This window comes from Ammospiza caudacuta, chromosome 1 (genome assembly GCF_027887145.1).
Source record: "Ammospiza caudacuta isolate bAmmCau1 chromosome 1, bAmmCau1.pri, whole genome shotgun sequence".
NCBI classification, from domain to species: Eukaryota; Metazoa; Chordata; class Aves; order Passeriformes; family Passerellidae; genus Ammospiza; species Ammospiza caudacuta.
In genome coordinates this window covers 130,800,202-130,816,950 of record NC_080593.1, presented here as the reverse complement: position 1 = coordinate 130,816,950, position 16,749 = coordinate 130,800,202, and the positions used below count along the sequence as shown (strand labels likewise).

The 16,749-nt window shown below is 41.4% G+C and overlaps 1 protein-coding gene across 1 annotated transcript in view; it reads right to left on the bottom strand.

Annotated features, from left to right (window-relative positions):
• The window catches only part of NCALD (neurocalcin delta), a 58,044-nt gene that overhangs the window by 14,378 nt on the left and 26,917 nt on the right, over positions 1–16,749 (bottom strand). Inside the window, exon 2 of the mRNA XM_058803905.1 lies at positions 2,216–2,612. Within this exon, the coding sequence (XP_058659888.1) occupies positions 2,216–2,593 (378 nt within the window). The 5' untranslated portion in view covers positions 2,594–2,612. The remainder of the gene's footprint in view (positions 1–2,215; positions 2,613–16,749) is intronic.

The window sequence follows — 16,749 nt, the reverse complement described above, 5'->3', positions numbered from 1 at the left end:
CAGAATCTTGTCATTCCATATGAAAAAATAATAATCTTTCATAAATTAAAGTGATAGTTGTTTGTTGGCTTTTTGTATCTAATCATTCTACATCAAAGGAACTTCTCAACAAAGCTAGAAAATATGCTCATCTACTTCAGTTTCAGATATCAGCTGAACATGCTTCCAGAGACTACACAACAAATCCCATCCCACTGGGAGGAACTCCTGGTGACCAGTGCAATACAGGGAGACCAATGCATTCAGAAAAAACAAAAAAAGAAGAGAACAGGGTGAGATCTACAGGCACACTGCCTTATTGCTCCATCACAGAAAGGGTTTGTGGTTTAAAAATTGCTGATAGTCCATGGCACAGAAATAGCTGCTTTTCAGGCTGTTCATTTCCATAATTGCTTTTCGTATGGTCCCCAAAGTTGCGTCCCTCAAAATGAGGTGAGATTATGAGCATCGTGCAGTTGAGTTTCACATTCAGTCTGAAGGGAGAGAGAGCCAAACATCCCAAGAAGGGCAGAGGGACTGCTGGAGTGCCAGGCTGGGGGCAGTGCCCAGCCCAAGTGCTGCTTGGCACTGGGTGCACACATTGACAGAATGCTGCCCTACACTGACCCCAAAGCTGCAATTCTGTTTGGTGATGGCACTATGGCTGTAAAGGACAATGCTGTGATTTGGTACTGACATAAATACGAAGAGGAGGCAGAGCATTTCAGCCTCTAGACTTGCTGGCAAGCAGATCTGGCAAAAGCTTCCAGCTTTGCTGGTCCTTGTTTGGCTCACTACAGAAAATCCAGCCACCGATATTTTCATTTCATTTGACATGGACAAATCTGTGGCCAAGTTCTGCCTGTTTGTAGCTCCCTTGCCCAGGGGTTTGTGCTGCCTGTGAGCACAGTGCCTTCCTGGGCTCCTGGACAGCAGTGAGGGGTCCTGAGCCCCGGGGGTGTCTCCTCCTCCAGAGGAGTGGGCGGTCACCCAGCTCTGGTTCCTGTGTTTCCCATGTACTATGTCAGTTCTTTTGGGAATCTTTTTGTTTTTTCATGAGGAGAAATACAGCCAGAAAAACAATAATTGACAGTCTGTTTACCCTGCCTGGGGCAGAGGAAGATTTGTAAGGACCAGAGGATCTTCCAATGCAAATATTCCATGGGGTTTGTCACGGCGCAGACAGGGAGGTCCTGCTCCTCAACTCAGACATGGGAGCACAAAACAGACCAAGTGAAAGACAACAAACTCTAGATTTGCAGCTGAGCTCTGGACCTGTCTTGCTGAAGCAGTGCAAGTGCTGCTATTGGCCACTGTTTGAAGGATTTGAGAAGGGCTCTGGTAGAAAGACAGGAGCACAACCCGTTAGGCTCTCTCCCTACATGCAGCTGGCCATCACAGACTGTAATTTGTGTGCATTACTTCCCTTGGTTTTCAGTGCAAATACAAGTCTGAATAATACAGTACATTGTTAGCACTTCAAAATTTCCAGGGAAAGGAAAGGATCTTGATAACAGGCGCTTTTTTTTTTAACAGTGCTGCATTATACAGATTCAAGCTGTGTAAATATACTGCCATATAAAAAATGTTTGAAATCTTTCAGTAGATTGATGTGCCTCAAGGGCAAAAACATGTTGGAGAAAGCAACGTGGGACTCTTACTAACACCACAAGCAAACACAACCAAAGAAGCTGTGTATGGAATCATGATCTACTCAGATAAGGTTTATCTATACTATCAACTTAGAATGAAGACAGCTAGTATGATTCTAATAAAGCAGACCTCACTGGAATTAGGCAGACAAAACATCTTTATAGTATGTGACCTGAGCTGCTTCTTCATAATAACATGATTTCAAAGTAGATTTGCTTCTTATTGTGGAGGGAGCCTGCGTTCCTTACAAGTACACTGCTTGGTTGCTCCAGTATACCTACTTGGTTCAACTGCAATTAATCATAATTAATTGACAGGGTTAGAGAATCACATTTATTAGTAGGTTAGTTACTGTGCTCGAGCCCAACAGAGCTCCCAGGGAGGAAATATCCATGCAGCCTGTTGCTCAGGAAGAACTTGCAGTGGATATTAAGCTGTAGTTAGAATTGTCACACAATCTTTGCCAAATGAAATAGCATTTTATATCCAAGCAGTTATAGAAGACTGTAAACCAGCACTGTCAGTTTTTCATTCAGTGTAACACTGCTTCACAATCTGCTCTCAGGGAGGGAGCAGCACATACCTGCACGATTTCCAGCATCTCTGCCTTGCTGATGTAGCCATTCCCATCCAGGTCGTACATGCTGAATGCCCACTTCAGCTTTTGCTCCAGTTTTCCTCTCGACGTGACGCTCAGGGCTATGATGAATTCTCTGAAATCTATTGTTCCATCTCCGTTGGCGTCGAAAGTGCGGAATACGTGCTCTGCAAACTTAGAAGCGTCCCCATAAGGAAAAAAGTTTCCATATATTTTTTTAAACTCCTCCATAGATAAATGTCCACTTGGACAGTCTCTCAAGAAGCCTTTGTACCACTCCTGGATTTCATGTTCTGTAAAGTCTGTACTTTCTAGCAAATCCTGCATGACTTCAGGGCGTAGTTTGCTGTTTTGCTTTCCCATATTGGAGTTAAAGTATTACCTGCAAAGCAAAAACAAACACATATGAATTTATTATTAATTATTGATACTGATTAGCTTGGAGGCTGTAGAAGAACAGTATGCTGTATATTGAGCTTTCTGATGATAGTTCACTCTTGGGTATCAACCAAAACCTTGGACAATGTCCAGAACTACAGGTATACTCTGGAAAAATTAATAAACGTAATCTACATCTTGATTAAACTGTCTTTTGACAGTCTGGAGAACAGTAATTACACAGAATTCACTGCCATCCTATTTTGCCCTTGAAATCCAGAGGCAAGCAATGGCTGTGGCAAGGTACAGCTAACAGCAGCTGTGTGCTGCAGCACACCCTCCATCCCAGTCATCCCGAGGACCTGCCCTAATGAGACACAATTTTTGTATCTCTGGTGGAAGCCAGACTGGTACTAAGGTCTGTGTTCCCTTGGTCTTGTTCCAAAATGGGATCAAGGTGCAACTGCAGGGTATGCTGAAACCAGTAGCTCCAAAGCCGTTCTACATATATCTTTATAACCAGAAAGCAATGCAGAAACTGTCTGGCACAGATAAATTCCCATTTTATTTCAAAATTAAGATAAAATCTGAAGAGATTTTATCAACAGTGGATTCCCCCACTCAAACTATTACTGTGTTTTGTATCCAGGCAATGAAATTGAAAATTCATTTCCCTTAAATTAACCATTAAGAAGTATTATTGGATACAGTTTGTTAAATCACCTTAATTATATTCATTTGAGGCAAGTTGGTACATATCACATTGTGCAGCACATTTACTAATGATGGATGCCTTTGGGTTTTAAGTTTTGGAGCCTGAGTGTGTTGGCTCAAAAGGCAACATCAGTTTTACTGGAAGCTTAACATCATGCTGATTTGTGGGAAGCCCTTCTCTACTGACAGAGACCTGCCTGAGAATTTGTCACGCAAATGACAGTCACAACTAAGATATGATGTATGGATAACTAAAGTAGAATTGCAAAATAATTTATACATGATTCACACTGTTGTCAGAATGGAGTCTCTGCCCAGAGATGGGTTTAATAATGATGACTGGAATGGCTAATGAGCATTTAATAAAATGTCCTTTCTTAACCATTACTTTAAAAGACAAAGAATAATACAATATTGATACATCACAGAAGCAGCTACTGAGAAATGTGCCACCATTTGAAGCTAGTCTACTGTCTCTTCTGTTTGACACTGTGAAGAAGAAACTGAGGTTCCCCTAGGCTGATGCTACTTTTTTTCTTGTGTCCTTTTCTCCCCAAGGACTTTGAACTCCCCAAGGCAGCTAGAGGATTGATTCCTTAATTTCCTGTTTTCTTGGACCAGAATGACCAAAAAGCTGTACTTCTCAAGTGGAAAACTACAGCATCCATCCTAGATCCATCTGTGTCTCCAGGATTCAGTGATGGCTGTCTGGTAGCATAGAGTTGTTGTCTTTTTCCCAACCTGGGAATGAAACTCAACATAATTTTAGTAAGGAGGTAATATAAGAGCAGATATTTATTTGAAGGCCTTCAGGGGCAGTTATGGAAAGATGTCCACAAAAGTCTACCCCCTCTAGGGGTGAATACATTTTAGGGGTTTTAGGAAATTAACATAATTGATAAAAAGCATCAATTAGGAGGACATGCAAGTGGTGATGCAATTTTCCTTCAGGTGAAGCCCTTTCTTTGAAGTTTTCTCCTCAGGACTCTCAGCCTTGGTTCCCAGGAATAACCAAGACAGCACTGGGGCCTTGTGCCCCAGGGACTTGGAGTTCTGGAATTTTGTCTTTTTGCCTAGGGAAAGGCCATGGAAAAGTACTGGGAAAACTAGTCACTAATACAACAGGCTACAGAGTTACAAATATATGTGTGAAGAATACAGAGAACATATAAGAGAAAAAAGGCAAAATACAAATGGAATTATAGTTTGGTAACTATATGTCCTGTTTAAACACATTGCCTACATGGTTCATGGAGAACAGGCTTCCCTGTTCACAGACAGGAGGATGGGAAGGGTGAAGAATCCTGCCCCATGGGGATCTATCCATCTCTTGACAATTTCAGGGGCTTGGTTGACTACGTTGACCAAACAATATATTTTCCTCCAAAGTGTCTCCAAAACACTTGAAAAGTGGAAGATGCCATCTCAAAGGTAATTTTTTCTACTACCTTTTGTCTTTTCATCCTGATCAAAACATGCTGTACAGTTTTTAAGTTATCCAAGCTCTTCATGCCCTGAAAATAGCAAAAAAGTCCTTGTTTCATAGGCCCAGTCCAACAGCTGCCAAGGCAGCTGAACGTTGTGTTGCCTTCCATGGGTGTTGGATGGGGCCCATAATAAACAACCTGGGAATTAGCTGAGGGAATGGATTACATTAGAGCAGCCAGAGGGCTTTATGTCAGGCAAAACAACATGATCAGGGTCTTCCAGTGGGATGGAAGAGCAACTGGAAGTGGCCAGGGTCAGTTTATAGTGGCACCAGTTTAACGCAAACCCTCCAGTAACATCCCCAGCATAGGCAGCAGCTCCTCCCCATGCCAGGGGCAGCACACTTTGCAGATCAGAGAGCAGGGAGGGAAGATTGCTGACTAAGGTGCAAGCCCGCTGTGGTGGGAATGAGCTAGAATTAGCCATATAACCCCTCCTGCTTTTTAATAATGCAAACATTTGAAAATGGAAAACTCAGCTTGCACATTTCTAGTTGAGAGTCTTCTGAAAAATGAAATTCTGGGGTAAGATGAAGGCAGGGTCCTTCAGGAGGTGGTCAATAAGACTCTATTTCACTCTAAAAATGAATGCCCTTATAGCTGCACAGTGTTGTAGGTACAATATATTTTCACCAAATAATAAAACCCACAGAAGAGTAGAATGCAGTGCCCTGCAGAGCATCACAACCAGAAAAAACCGTGCTCCCCAGGCAGAAAGGGAGAGCTAACCATATGTGACTTGCCGTACAAGGCTGAAATCCACAGCTGTTGTGATGCCAGGTGACGCAGTCAAAACTAGTAGCATTATTCCTCAGTCCACTTGTGATGAACTTTTATCATGTTCTTTGCCTTCCAGACTGTTCCTTTTTAATAGGTGGTGTTCTAGGAACCACCACAATGGGATTTATTGTGCCTATTCTATCTATCAACAAGAAAATGCTTTTGCAGTCCTCGTACAGAAAATCATTGAAGACACTTGAAGATCCTTACAATTACTTCATAGATTGCTGTCTGAATCTTCAAGATAGATTAGATTGTGGGCAGAGTGCAGTAAGCTAAGAGGATGTCTGCTAACAATGACAGCAATACATGCACAGAACAAAATGAAATTGAAACTGATTCACATCTTCTCACACTTTATCATTCCTGTAGATCTTTCAAATTTCTAATAACTGATTAAAAGTTCTAAATACAGCAAGTAAATAGTGAACAGTGATCACAATGGCAAAGTAAAATATTGACAATACTGAGAAATGGATGTTGTAGGAGTACAAAAAGAAAGAAAAATTCAGTGTTTAGTTAATATGTTTAATTGCATTTCTGCAATTTCTTCCTCTGATACAATGGTGTTAGATATAATATATATTAATGACTTGCTACGTAGAACATACCAAAATACCAAGGTCTTAATTCTTAAGGCAATATTTTTTGGTAAAAGAATGTGATGTGTTTATGGCTTGAAAGGCTGGTATCATTTCAGCCAACAACTACAGAATACCAGGAAGTAAAGCATCCCTGCTGTGTGGCCGCTATGGAAGGAATCCCTGCTCACTGGTAATGGGAGGAAATAGGAGATGCTCCTGAAAGGAAATACTGCAGGTTCCTCTATTCAGGTCCACGTGAGGAGTTTTTAAGGTGAAGATGACAGAGTTGTTTGACAGACAGCACAAGCCAAGAGTGACCCTGCACTGATGGCTTTCCTGCAGTGCAGCAGAGCCGGCGTGTGCAGGTTCAGCCTCCTCCGCACACAGGGAGCTCTGACTGGGCACCAGGGCAGTGAACACCTCTGCTACCACGTGTCTCTTTGCCAGCAGCTTGCTGCTGCTCACACACACTTGTTACCTCAATCTGAAACCTCAGAGTAAGGCAAACACTGCCTGCTTAAGCAACTACCTTGCAGGAGCTGGAAAGATGCAGCATGCAGCCAACCCACTGCAACGAGTGCAGTGCGATGCAAAAATGCAATGCAAACATCTAAACATATTTCCTCAAAAACAAAAAGGTTTTCTTTTTCCTCTTGAAGGTTTGCTATAAGACAACAAGTCTTCTTAATTTCATTTAGGCTTAAATCTGAGGGGAAGTCCCCTGCTGGGAAAAAGCATTATGAGAAGTGGTATTTGTGCAGGGAAGCCTTGTTCTAAAAATGGAAGTTTTAGGCTATTGGGTACTTCAGAGCTAACAGGGCACAAAGCACCTCAAAGGTCTAAAGAACCACTGTGAAAACAAGTCCTGCCTGATCTGTTTCTGGTGGGAACAGCAAGTGAGTCACACCACAGGCTTGGCTACAGACACCTATTCTGTAAAAATGAAAGCAGAAAACTTTTCAGAAAGAAGCAATGAAAGTTCCACTTTGTGATTTTTGTCTTCAGAAACTTCTGTTTCTTGGTTTCTAACACACAGTTTGACCTGTTTCCAAGAAATAATCCACTTATGGGTGCAATGCTGTCTTTAATATATTTCTAACACATAATTTGAGAATTTTCCTGAGACAAGAAATCGTGGGACTTCAATCTCTGCCAAGCAGCTGCACAAGCTCCTGATGGCTGCTGGAATGAACTAAAGGCTGAAAAGGACAACAGCATCACTCTGAGCCAGCTCTGCTACCTGACAATGGTGAGAAAGCAATGCTCCAGCATGAGTCAGTCTGCTGTGGCAATGGCACTCTGAGGCACAAGTGTGATTCTCCACTCACCATACCTGCTGTGCTTTTTCCTCCGGTCAGATCATTACTGAAAACTTGGATGTGTGACAAGTGGACTCATATACACCATCTATCTCTTTAGTTGTCTGCACATCTGGAAATGGCAGGGATCTCGCCTTCCTTCATGTTCTACCCACCAGCAGTCTTCTGTCACTGCACACCAGCCTCCACAGCACAGCAGACAGGGCTCTGGCAAGATAAATTCCTCTGCCATCCCTTTCTGGCACCCCTACCAGTTCTTTCTCTGTTGCCACTGTGCAACTCAGCTCTGTCACAGGCTCAGAGGAGGGGTGCTGCTCTGTCCTGGTTGACCAAACCTTGCAGTACAGCATCCCTGCAATAAGTGCAGGGATATCAAGGGGAGACTGAGGTGCATCTCAGAGCATGAGACATTGTCTGGGGATGCATCCCCAGAGCTTTCTGGCCAAAATTTTGCCCTATTATTAAACTTCACTGCATTAGAACGACTCTCTTCCTTCCCCTCTGCCAGGTGCTCTCATTGCTTGGTACAGCTTCAGATAATACCAAGTACCAGTTCACCACAATGCGTCAATGTCTGCAAACTCTGTTGTTGTTTGTACACATACAGTGTACACATGCTTCCAAATGCAGCACTGGTTCATCTATGTCCATGCCCTTACAGAAAGGGGGAAGTTATGTGCATTTACAAAAGTCAAGGCTTGGTGAACACAATCTGATGGAAAAGCTAAGTTTCTTTCATAAGGTCAGTTATTCCTTTGGGCTGTAATACTGCTAACTGCTGTACAAGCTATGTAATGAGACAGTTCAGAGCAAGAGCTATCCTAAATGATACAGTCCCTCCCCCTCTGTGAGTGCTGCTTCCCTGCAGCTGGAACACCAGTGTGGCCATGGCCTCATCATGCAAACCCAACAGTAAATGTGGGCAAGGCACTGTCTTGTGATCTTGGGGCTCTGCAGTGAGGCTTGAGCAAGGCAGGGATGCACTCGTTGATCTCTGGTGTGCTCCAGCCCAGGAGAACTCTGTGACCAGTCCCTGAGCTCCCCATTCACAGCCTCAGAGCCACCACTCTCCACTGTCCCACTGGAAATCCCAGTGCAGGATCCTGCTGGTGGGACACTGTGCATCGTGACAGCAGCAGCAGCAGCTGTGCTGGGAAGAACAACTCCTCTGGTTTCAGTCATCTGCTGTCACGTGTAAGCACTACCTGGTCAAGAGATTTCTTTTATTTCCATCCTACAGAAAGGAACCCCTCAGGCTCTTGGAAGCAGCCACTTTGCTTCCTTCTGGCCATTTCTAGTTTATTTTCACACGTTCATTTGAGTAACCAGTGTGGAGATGCTTGCCAAGAAAGGCTTTTGCTTAATTTTTTTTAATGGCATCTTGGAACATATTTTTGAAAGAAAACCAAATTTATTAAAAACCACACAGGGACTTAACAAAAAAAAAAAAATAAATACATGCAGAAAAAAAATTTGAGCCTCGCCACCCTCCATTTATCTCTTTCTATTGGCAAAGAGCAAAAACTGAATGAAATTAATGAGCAAGATTTAAAAAAAGTCTGACACTCTCTTACAATTTTCAGAAGAAACAGCAGTAAACAGATTTGCAGTGGAGTAAAACAAGTACAAATACATCTGGCTAAAACTATAGCTGACATCAAAGAAGAGGAATGAAGACTGATGAAGAAATTAAGAGGAAAAAAACCAAGGAAGAGGTGTGGATGGGATCATCATTCAGTATTTATGCTTTATTTATCAATAGAAGGAAGAGTGGTCATGTGCTACCCAGTTGCCCACTAGTACTTCCAAACATGCTCATCACAGTATTCACTCAACTTTTTGTATTAGGATCTTAGTTCGATTTCAGGATCCTGACATTTTCACTGCTCTAAGTTCCTGTTTTGTTCAGTGCCACCTTCCTGTTTCTTTAGCCCCTTATTGGGAATCCTTCCCTTACCAAAGGTGACCCTAACTTCTCCTTTGACTCTATTTGTTCTTTCCTGACAGAATTTGTTCTTTCCTGACACCCCAGGAGAAACTCAAGACAAGAAATAAAAGCAAATCCTTTATAGCTCTGTGTCTTGGTTGAGGCAGGAATCCAAGCAGGAGCAGCTGCACGGAGCTCCCACGTTTCAGACTTGGAGGTGCTCATGGGTGACATCAAAAGCCCAGGCTCTTCTCCCTTCAGATTTGCTCTGGCAGAGAAATGCTACAGCTGCTGCACTTTGTCTCCTGTTTCTCTTTATCATAATTCCTTTGTGCATTTTTGCAGTGAGGGCTGGTGGGAGGGTGGCTATAGGAAGGGGATGCAGTGTCTCCTCAATAAATGCTGGGGTCTTCAGCACCACTGGGTTAACTAAACACCAAACACCAGCCTAGTGCTTGTCATGGTACTCTCAGCAATGCTCCAGTCTTGGCTGGAGGTGTTTAGAGACCAATGCACAGTGCCTCAGTCTCGAGCAGTGAAAGGGCTGATGTGCACATCCCTCACTTTGCATCACCTTCAGCATCCCTGGGGCTTCCAGAAAAGGTCTCTGTTTCCAAAGCATTTCCTGAAAGGGGAGTGTGTGGCACAAGAAGGATGACTAGGCACATGAGCATTTCCAATATTGGGAGCTGGGAAAAAGAGCATATTATATGCATTTGTACAGCATGTCACACTGCACAGTGATTCCACTCTCATTCATGGCTGATCACTCTTTCCACCTTAAAGCCCTGCATTTAGGACTCAGAGCTTGTTTCTGAAGCTGCTCCTGGCTGAAATTTGGTGTACATCTATCCACCAAAGAGCAGTGTCTGTAATGGGCTACCTCTACCCATTAGATTTTGATTGATGGGGCAGTCAGGTCTGTCATTATCCTTTTGGAGTCAGGTTCTTGCTGCTGCTGCATCAGCAGCCTGGCTATCACAGAGGGGGATGAAGCTCTCTCACTTCATACAAAACCCCTGCTGCTTGGACAGAGCACACCCAGGGATCTGTAGGAAAATTGTCTGCTCAGCTACCATCAGGCAGTGAAGACACATGGAAAAGGGGCTGCTGGAGATACAAATAAAGCAATCCATGCTCCCAGATCCTACAGTGACCCTCCAAAGTGTAAGAGGGTGTAAATGTGGCTCAGAGGGCTCCTCTGAGCACACACTGAGGCATCCAGCACTTCAGCCTTTCTCAGTGTCCTGGCTTTGTCTGGAGTCCCTTTGGGAAGTGCTGCCATCACTCTATGAGCAGGGCAAAAAATGATGCAGTAAGTGTGGACAGTCATTCCCCAGGGCCAGCAAAAGCTTCACCCATCCAGAAAGGCTTGATAGTAACCTTTTCTTCCTTAATGAGAAATGAGCAAAAGAAAAAAAAAAAAAGAGAAACCACACAAAAGAGGAAGAACTCATACAGATTTGTTTACCCCTTCTCTTACACTCAGAAAAGGTCTCGCTATTTAATTTCATTTCTTCCTAATTCTTTTAGAACTCACAGCAATAAAAATCATGCCAATAAATATTCACATGCTTTTTTGGTTCATAATCATTCATTTGTGAAGCTGAGAAACAACACTTTACCATATGGTGTATAAGAAAAAACCACAACATTTTGTTTTAACCCTGGGTAGAACTATCTAAGGTCTTTAAAATAACTACTCTTTGTCTTGGCAGACTTCAGATGACTCTTTTGGGAATTAGATATATATATTTATGTATTTGATTTCTTAAAACTCTAAGGAAATAGTATTTTTGTAAAAGTATGTTTGCCTTTGCCTAATTTTGTATGGCAAAAGGCAAGAGAGACTTTGCTAACAGCGCATTAGAACATCCACCCTCAGGAGGCTGCCCTTCCAGATTTTACTGCATTCAGCTGTTTCACTAAGCACAGGACATCTGCAGTATTTATAAACATGAGTGTTAAGCCGACAGCAGGGGAGTTGGCAAAATCTCTCACCTGTTCCATCTGGAGGTGACTTTATCTATCAACATTCTTTCAGAACACCATACATCAAGATCCAAATGATGGAAATTTTCTGCAGTTACTGTATTTCCTGTTAAGCAACTTGTGAGCCTAAAGTCTCTTTGGTTAACAAGAACCTTTCTGGGCCACATTTCCTAAAATGCTCAAGGTCACATTTTTCCAAGTTCCCAGTACCCACAATTCAACTTGGGCTTCTCAAACAAAACACACCTTCCCTTTGGGCACCTGTGCAATGGGTAGCTTCTCAAAAAGCATCTGTATCCAGTAAACTGAGACCTGCCAGAAAGTAGCACCACTGATTTTGGTACCTGCTGGGGCCTGAGTGCTTTAGAAAAGCCGCCCTTCCTACACACCTGCGTCACTCTGTCTGTCCTTATCCTGGTGCTCACATGTCCAGCCACGTCAAACCCACTGCACTCTCCTTTCTTCCACAGGGCTTCTCTCTGTGCAGGGCACTCACCAGCAGTAACATGATCTTCCCCAGTGCACCTGAGCACACCAGTCACCAAACTCAGCCAGCAGCTCCTTCATCAGGTTTCTAATCTGTCCTACATCTTGTTTGGTCCCTTTATGTAATCTTATATGCAATACCTCGGTGGAGGGTAGTGGAAACTAAAGCAGAAAGCTACTGTTGCACAAAGTAAGAGGAGAAGCTGATGTGAATTCATGATATTGATTTTTTTATCTTTGTAAATAAATAGCATGTGACTCCCAAAGACTGACATTTGTGCTTAGACTCCGCTTAAAAAAATTGTTACCAGATGGTCTCCTATCCCACAGCAGAGACTTGGTGTTGACAGAAAAAAATAGAAATCGTGATACTGGAAAAAATGGAGCCATTAGCTGGCAAACTAGATTATTTTTTAATATGTTCTTATGACAGGGAAAGGAATGATTGTGAATGTTCCTACCTGGACAGTAACTGTGAGTTTTTGTTCCATATTGAAGAGAGTTATTGGAACTTTTTCCAGGAAAGTAGGCAACTGGAGATTGGGAGTGGGAGGATCTGGCAGTCAGGACCAGAATTTTGCTAAGGAGATGGAAACAAGACTCACTAAGATAATGTCACAGTTTACAAGTTCATAAATATGAAGGTCCGTGCCAGGGATGATTTGTCCAGCATTTAACACTCTCAAGTGTGCCTGAACAAAAGAGAGCTAATGTAAGAGACATCTAGATGACTAAAGCAATTTTGTGGGAGTTGTAGGAATTTTTAAGACAGTCTTCAAAGGTGTTCCCAAACTGCATATATTGTGTTAATTTTCTCTTTGTGCATGTCTTATTTCTCGGAATTTTTACATCCTTGGACTTGCAAGATGATCCTGTACATTACTGGCCCTGGACAAACAGCACTGGGTGAACATTTTTTCAGCAGAATCCATTTCCATTAGGGTAATGCTGCTTAGCTGAAATCAAAATGTTTTGTCACATTCAAGAAAACAAATTTTGTAAAAATGTCAGAATTTATGATTTCAATTTAATCTTTTCCTTTTAACATGGAAAAATGTTTCAGTGTTACTTTATGTGTTTATTAATTTTGTTCTGGCATTTACATTTGATTAATTTTAGAATTACACTGGTTTGGTATTATTGAGAAAACAATTCAATACCAATGAAGTGAAATAACTTGGTATTTCCAGAGCAGTTTTAATATCCATCCCACTGGGAAATTTTGATGTTTTGTTCCAATATGCAGTGAAAATAAATACAAATGTCAGAATTTCCTTTGGAATGGGAATTTCAGATCCTAACCAGCTCTAATCAACAACAAAGCCATCTGCTTTGTATTAATGACTTAGGGCAGTATTTAATGCTGCAAGAGAGGGTGATATTCCACTGCTCAGCATTGCTCATGGACGTCAATGACATATGGCAAGTTTCTAGCTTCTGGTTGTCTAGGGGAGTTTGAGGCTAGCCACTTCTATTTTATTCCTCATGTTCTACTGCCAAGTTCACGGATTCATCTTGCAAATCCAAGATTTTCCTGTGAATATATGAGAAAACATCCTCCCAGTGACATATGGCACAGCCTACAGCTCCTACGTTCGAAAGGAACTCGTAATTCCCAAACTGCAGTGCAGCAAGCTACTTCCATTTTACAAAGGTTTTAAACTGATAATTTAAATAGAATATTTGCTCTGTGATAAATGCCCATTTTTGAAGATTAACAGTTAAATAAATATATTTTATTTCAAAAGTTAACTTCATTCAGATGAGTCTTAATATGAATTCTATTTGAGAGGATATGCTGACGTGAAGGATTTTAGCACAAATGAAAGTATTTTGTTTTAAAACAATGTCTTTGCTGTTTTTTCCTAAGACCTCTTCTCTGTCTCCACATACAACCTCTGCACTGCAGATAAGGTACAGGAAAACCATAGAATATACTATAATTGCCCTGAGCTGGTCCAGCAATGCAGTCAGCTCGCAGAGCTCAGCCATGGGCCCCCGTTCAGCTGCTCTGCTGTGCCCCCTGAAAAGTTTCCATGGGCAAGGATGTGGTTACCATTGGTGATGACAGTATCTCTTCTCTTTCCTGACAATCTCATGATTAACCCAGCCACCTTGCAGCACCTCCTCCTCCACACTCCACGTGGACAGCTGACCTGGGAGGGATGGATGGATCTGGGGGTGTACAGCAGGCATTTAATGTGGAGATTCCGCTCCGTGTGAGCACCATTTGTACACAAACCTGAAAAAAGCCTCAGCTTAGGGAACTTAGGTTGGATAAAATCTATAAAGTTACTGGAAGAAGATTTTGATTTGTATTCACTTTGAAACTCAGAATGACATCCAGTCTTGACAGCCTGCTGTGAAAAACCCAGAGCTGTGTCCTACCCAACTGCTGTTTCATGCATAACACAGTGTGCTGCCTGATTTTAGAAATTACTCAACAGGAATGAATTTGGGAGTTTGAACAACATGGTAAAGGTCGGTAAGCAAACTCCTTTAAGAGGCATAGAAAAACATTTGACAAACTAAGTGCAAAAATAATTTGCCATGCTTCTCTGTCTGTCACACACATGTAAACAAATGCTTGTATAATCTTGGTGTTGTTACTATTGTTTGTTATCAGTAAACAAAGCCACAGCAGTTCCCAATATTAAGTTAGGTAGTAGACACTTATATACAGTACTGGTTTAAAAAGGAACTTTTGAAATGTTGTGTCATACAGTCATTAAACAGAGTGTAGCAAAAAATTGTTTGCATGAATTCAAGAAATTTTTTTACCAGTTTCTATCATTGCACAAATTGCAACATGAAATAATGTATAAAACCCAGGACAAAATCTAGACAGAAAAATATGAATTATGAGATGGAAAACTTTTCTGCCATCACTGAAAATTTTCAGTAAATTCAACTAAGATGAACTCCTTCACAAAAGAAAGGGTTAACAGCACTTCTGCCTTCACTACTAACATCCTTTGAGGAAGTAAACAAAGTCCATCAGATAACTGTCTTCAAACAAACGAACTGTTTTTTCCCTTGTGAACAACAAACAATGGGTGTCACTCTTGTAGAAAAGAAGGAGTGCCAGTAGAAAGCTTCTTTCCACAGTTTAACTTTAGGAAAACCAGATTCTATCCAACATGAAACAAAATGTCACTATTCACCACTTCCTAGTGACTGTAAATAAACAGAAATTCTGATCCTGTTACATTTTTAGGCCAGTGTACTTTTGCCTCTTTGCTGTTCTCAAGATGTCAGTTTCTCTGAGATTTCTTGTATGTGAGTTTTAGTGCCTTTCCCCATTTTTCATTTTCTAGGGTTTTTATTTATTGTGTTAGTACATAAAACCTTGTCCTTTCTCTCTTTTCCCTCTATCTCTTACTTTCCACTACTATTTCTTAGCTCCTTAAAACAAACACAATCTTTTTTATTTTTCCTACTGTCTTTGAAAAAGTCTGTCACATAACTTCTCTTAAGTTTTTCTGCATTTCCCATGCATGTCCATTCCTACTACTAGCATTTGCAAATAATGGCATTTTTTATGCCATGCACCATCAAAACAATATCCTAACAATGAAATATATAATCTCTGAAGCAGCAGGGGTTGGAAACCTTGGAAGAAGACCATCTATGGCTTAATCTCTGTCTCTCTCTCGTTAAATCATCCAAAAGAAATATGTAGCAAAGATGTATTTGGTATCTAATTAATAGAAAACTGTTACCATTTCATCTACCACGATTTGCCTTGCTGCTTTGGCCTTAATGGTAGAGTACTGGTACTGCTGTTTTTAAGAGCAGTTTCTGAACTCTGAACATCATCATCACCAATGTCAGCTACAAATTCAGATTCTGATGATCTGATTCCTTTGCCTGGGAAGCATTACTTTTCAGACAGGGAGAGGAGTGAAAATGTACATAAGCATGAGAGATGCTGACTCTAATGAGAATATTTTGCCTGTGGCTAATGAAAGATTTACCAGTTACCTGATGGCCAATATTTCAGATCCTTTCAGTGACAGATGCTCTTACATAATCATAATCTCACCAATGGAGCTCTGTCTCTGACATTTGTTCCAGTTTCTTTTCTTGCTCTGTATGCCCATATGACCCATTCTTACTACAGAAATAACCTCTTGCACTCTGTGTCATGCCTTATAAAAATAAAGGTCTTGTATTTTAAATGTCTCTCTCCTCTTGCTTGCTCCATACAGCTTTTAAGATGTCCTTAAATTATCTTCAACTGACAATTCTCCCTTCCACATCACTTCCACCAATAATTTCTGTCCCAACCCACTCCTCAGACATTCCATGCTTCCTCTCACTTCATGCATCAAGTATTTCCTAATTCTCTCCTCTGCTACCCATGTTATGAAAACCAGAGAAGCTCCACTGCCTAGAGACAGGATGAATACTGAAGAATCAGCCCACTGTTTGCAAAGTGCCATGTAAAATCACCATATAAATCGCTTATTCAATAAAGAAAGCACATCCTGTTCCACCAAATAAGCCTCAGATCTTGATCTTCTAATGAATTCACTGGAAAGTCACTTAAGCCAGTGAGCAACACAGGGATCCTCCTGTGAATTACCAAAGGAATCCTCCAAAAAAGATTTAAAGATTGATAACTATGCAAATATATACCAAAAACTTCTGATTTTCTACTTGTTTTTTCTTTATTAAAAGAAGGATGTACCCTATGAGGCTCACTGCTTTTAAATGAATGTGCTAGGAAAGGGAGCCACAATAAGCAACAGTATCCATTTCATTGAGAGGCGCTTTAAAATCTATCTCTCGGTTACATTAAAACCAGGATGTTTTCAAATTAGTCTCCACAGGATGATAAAACAGTGAC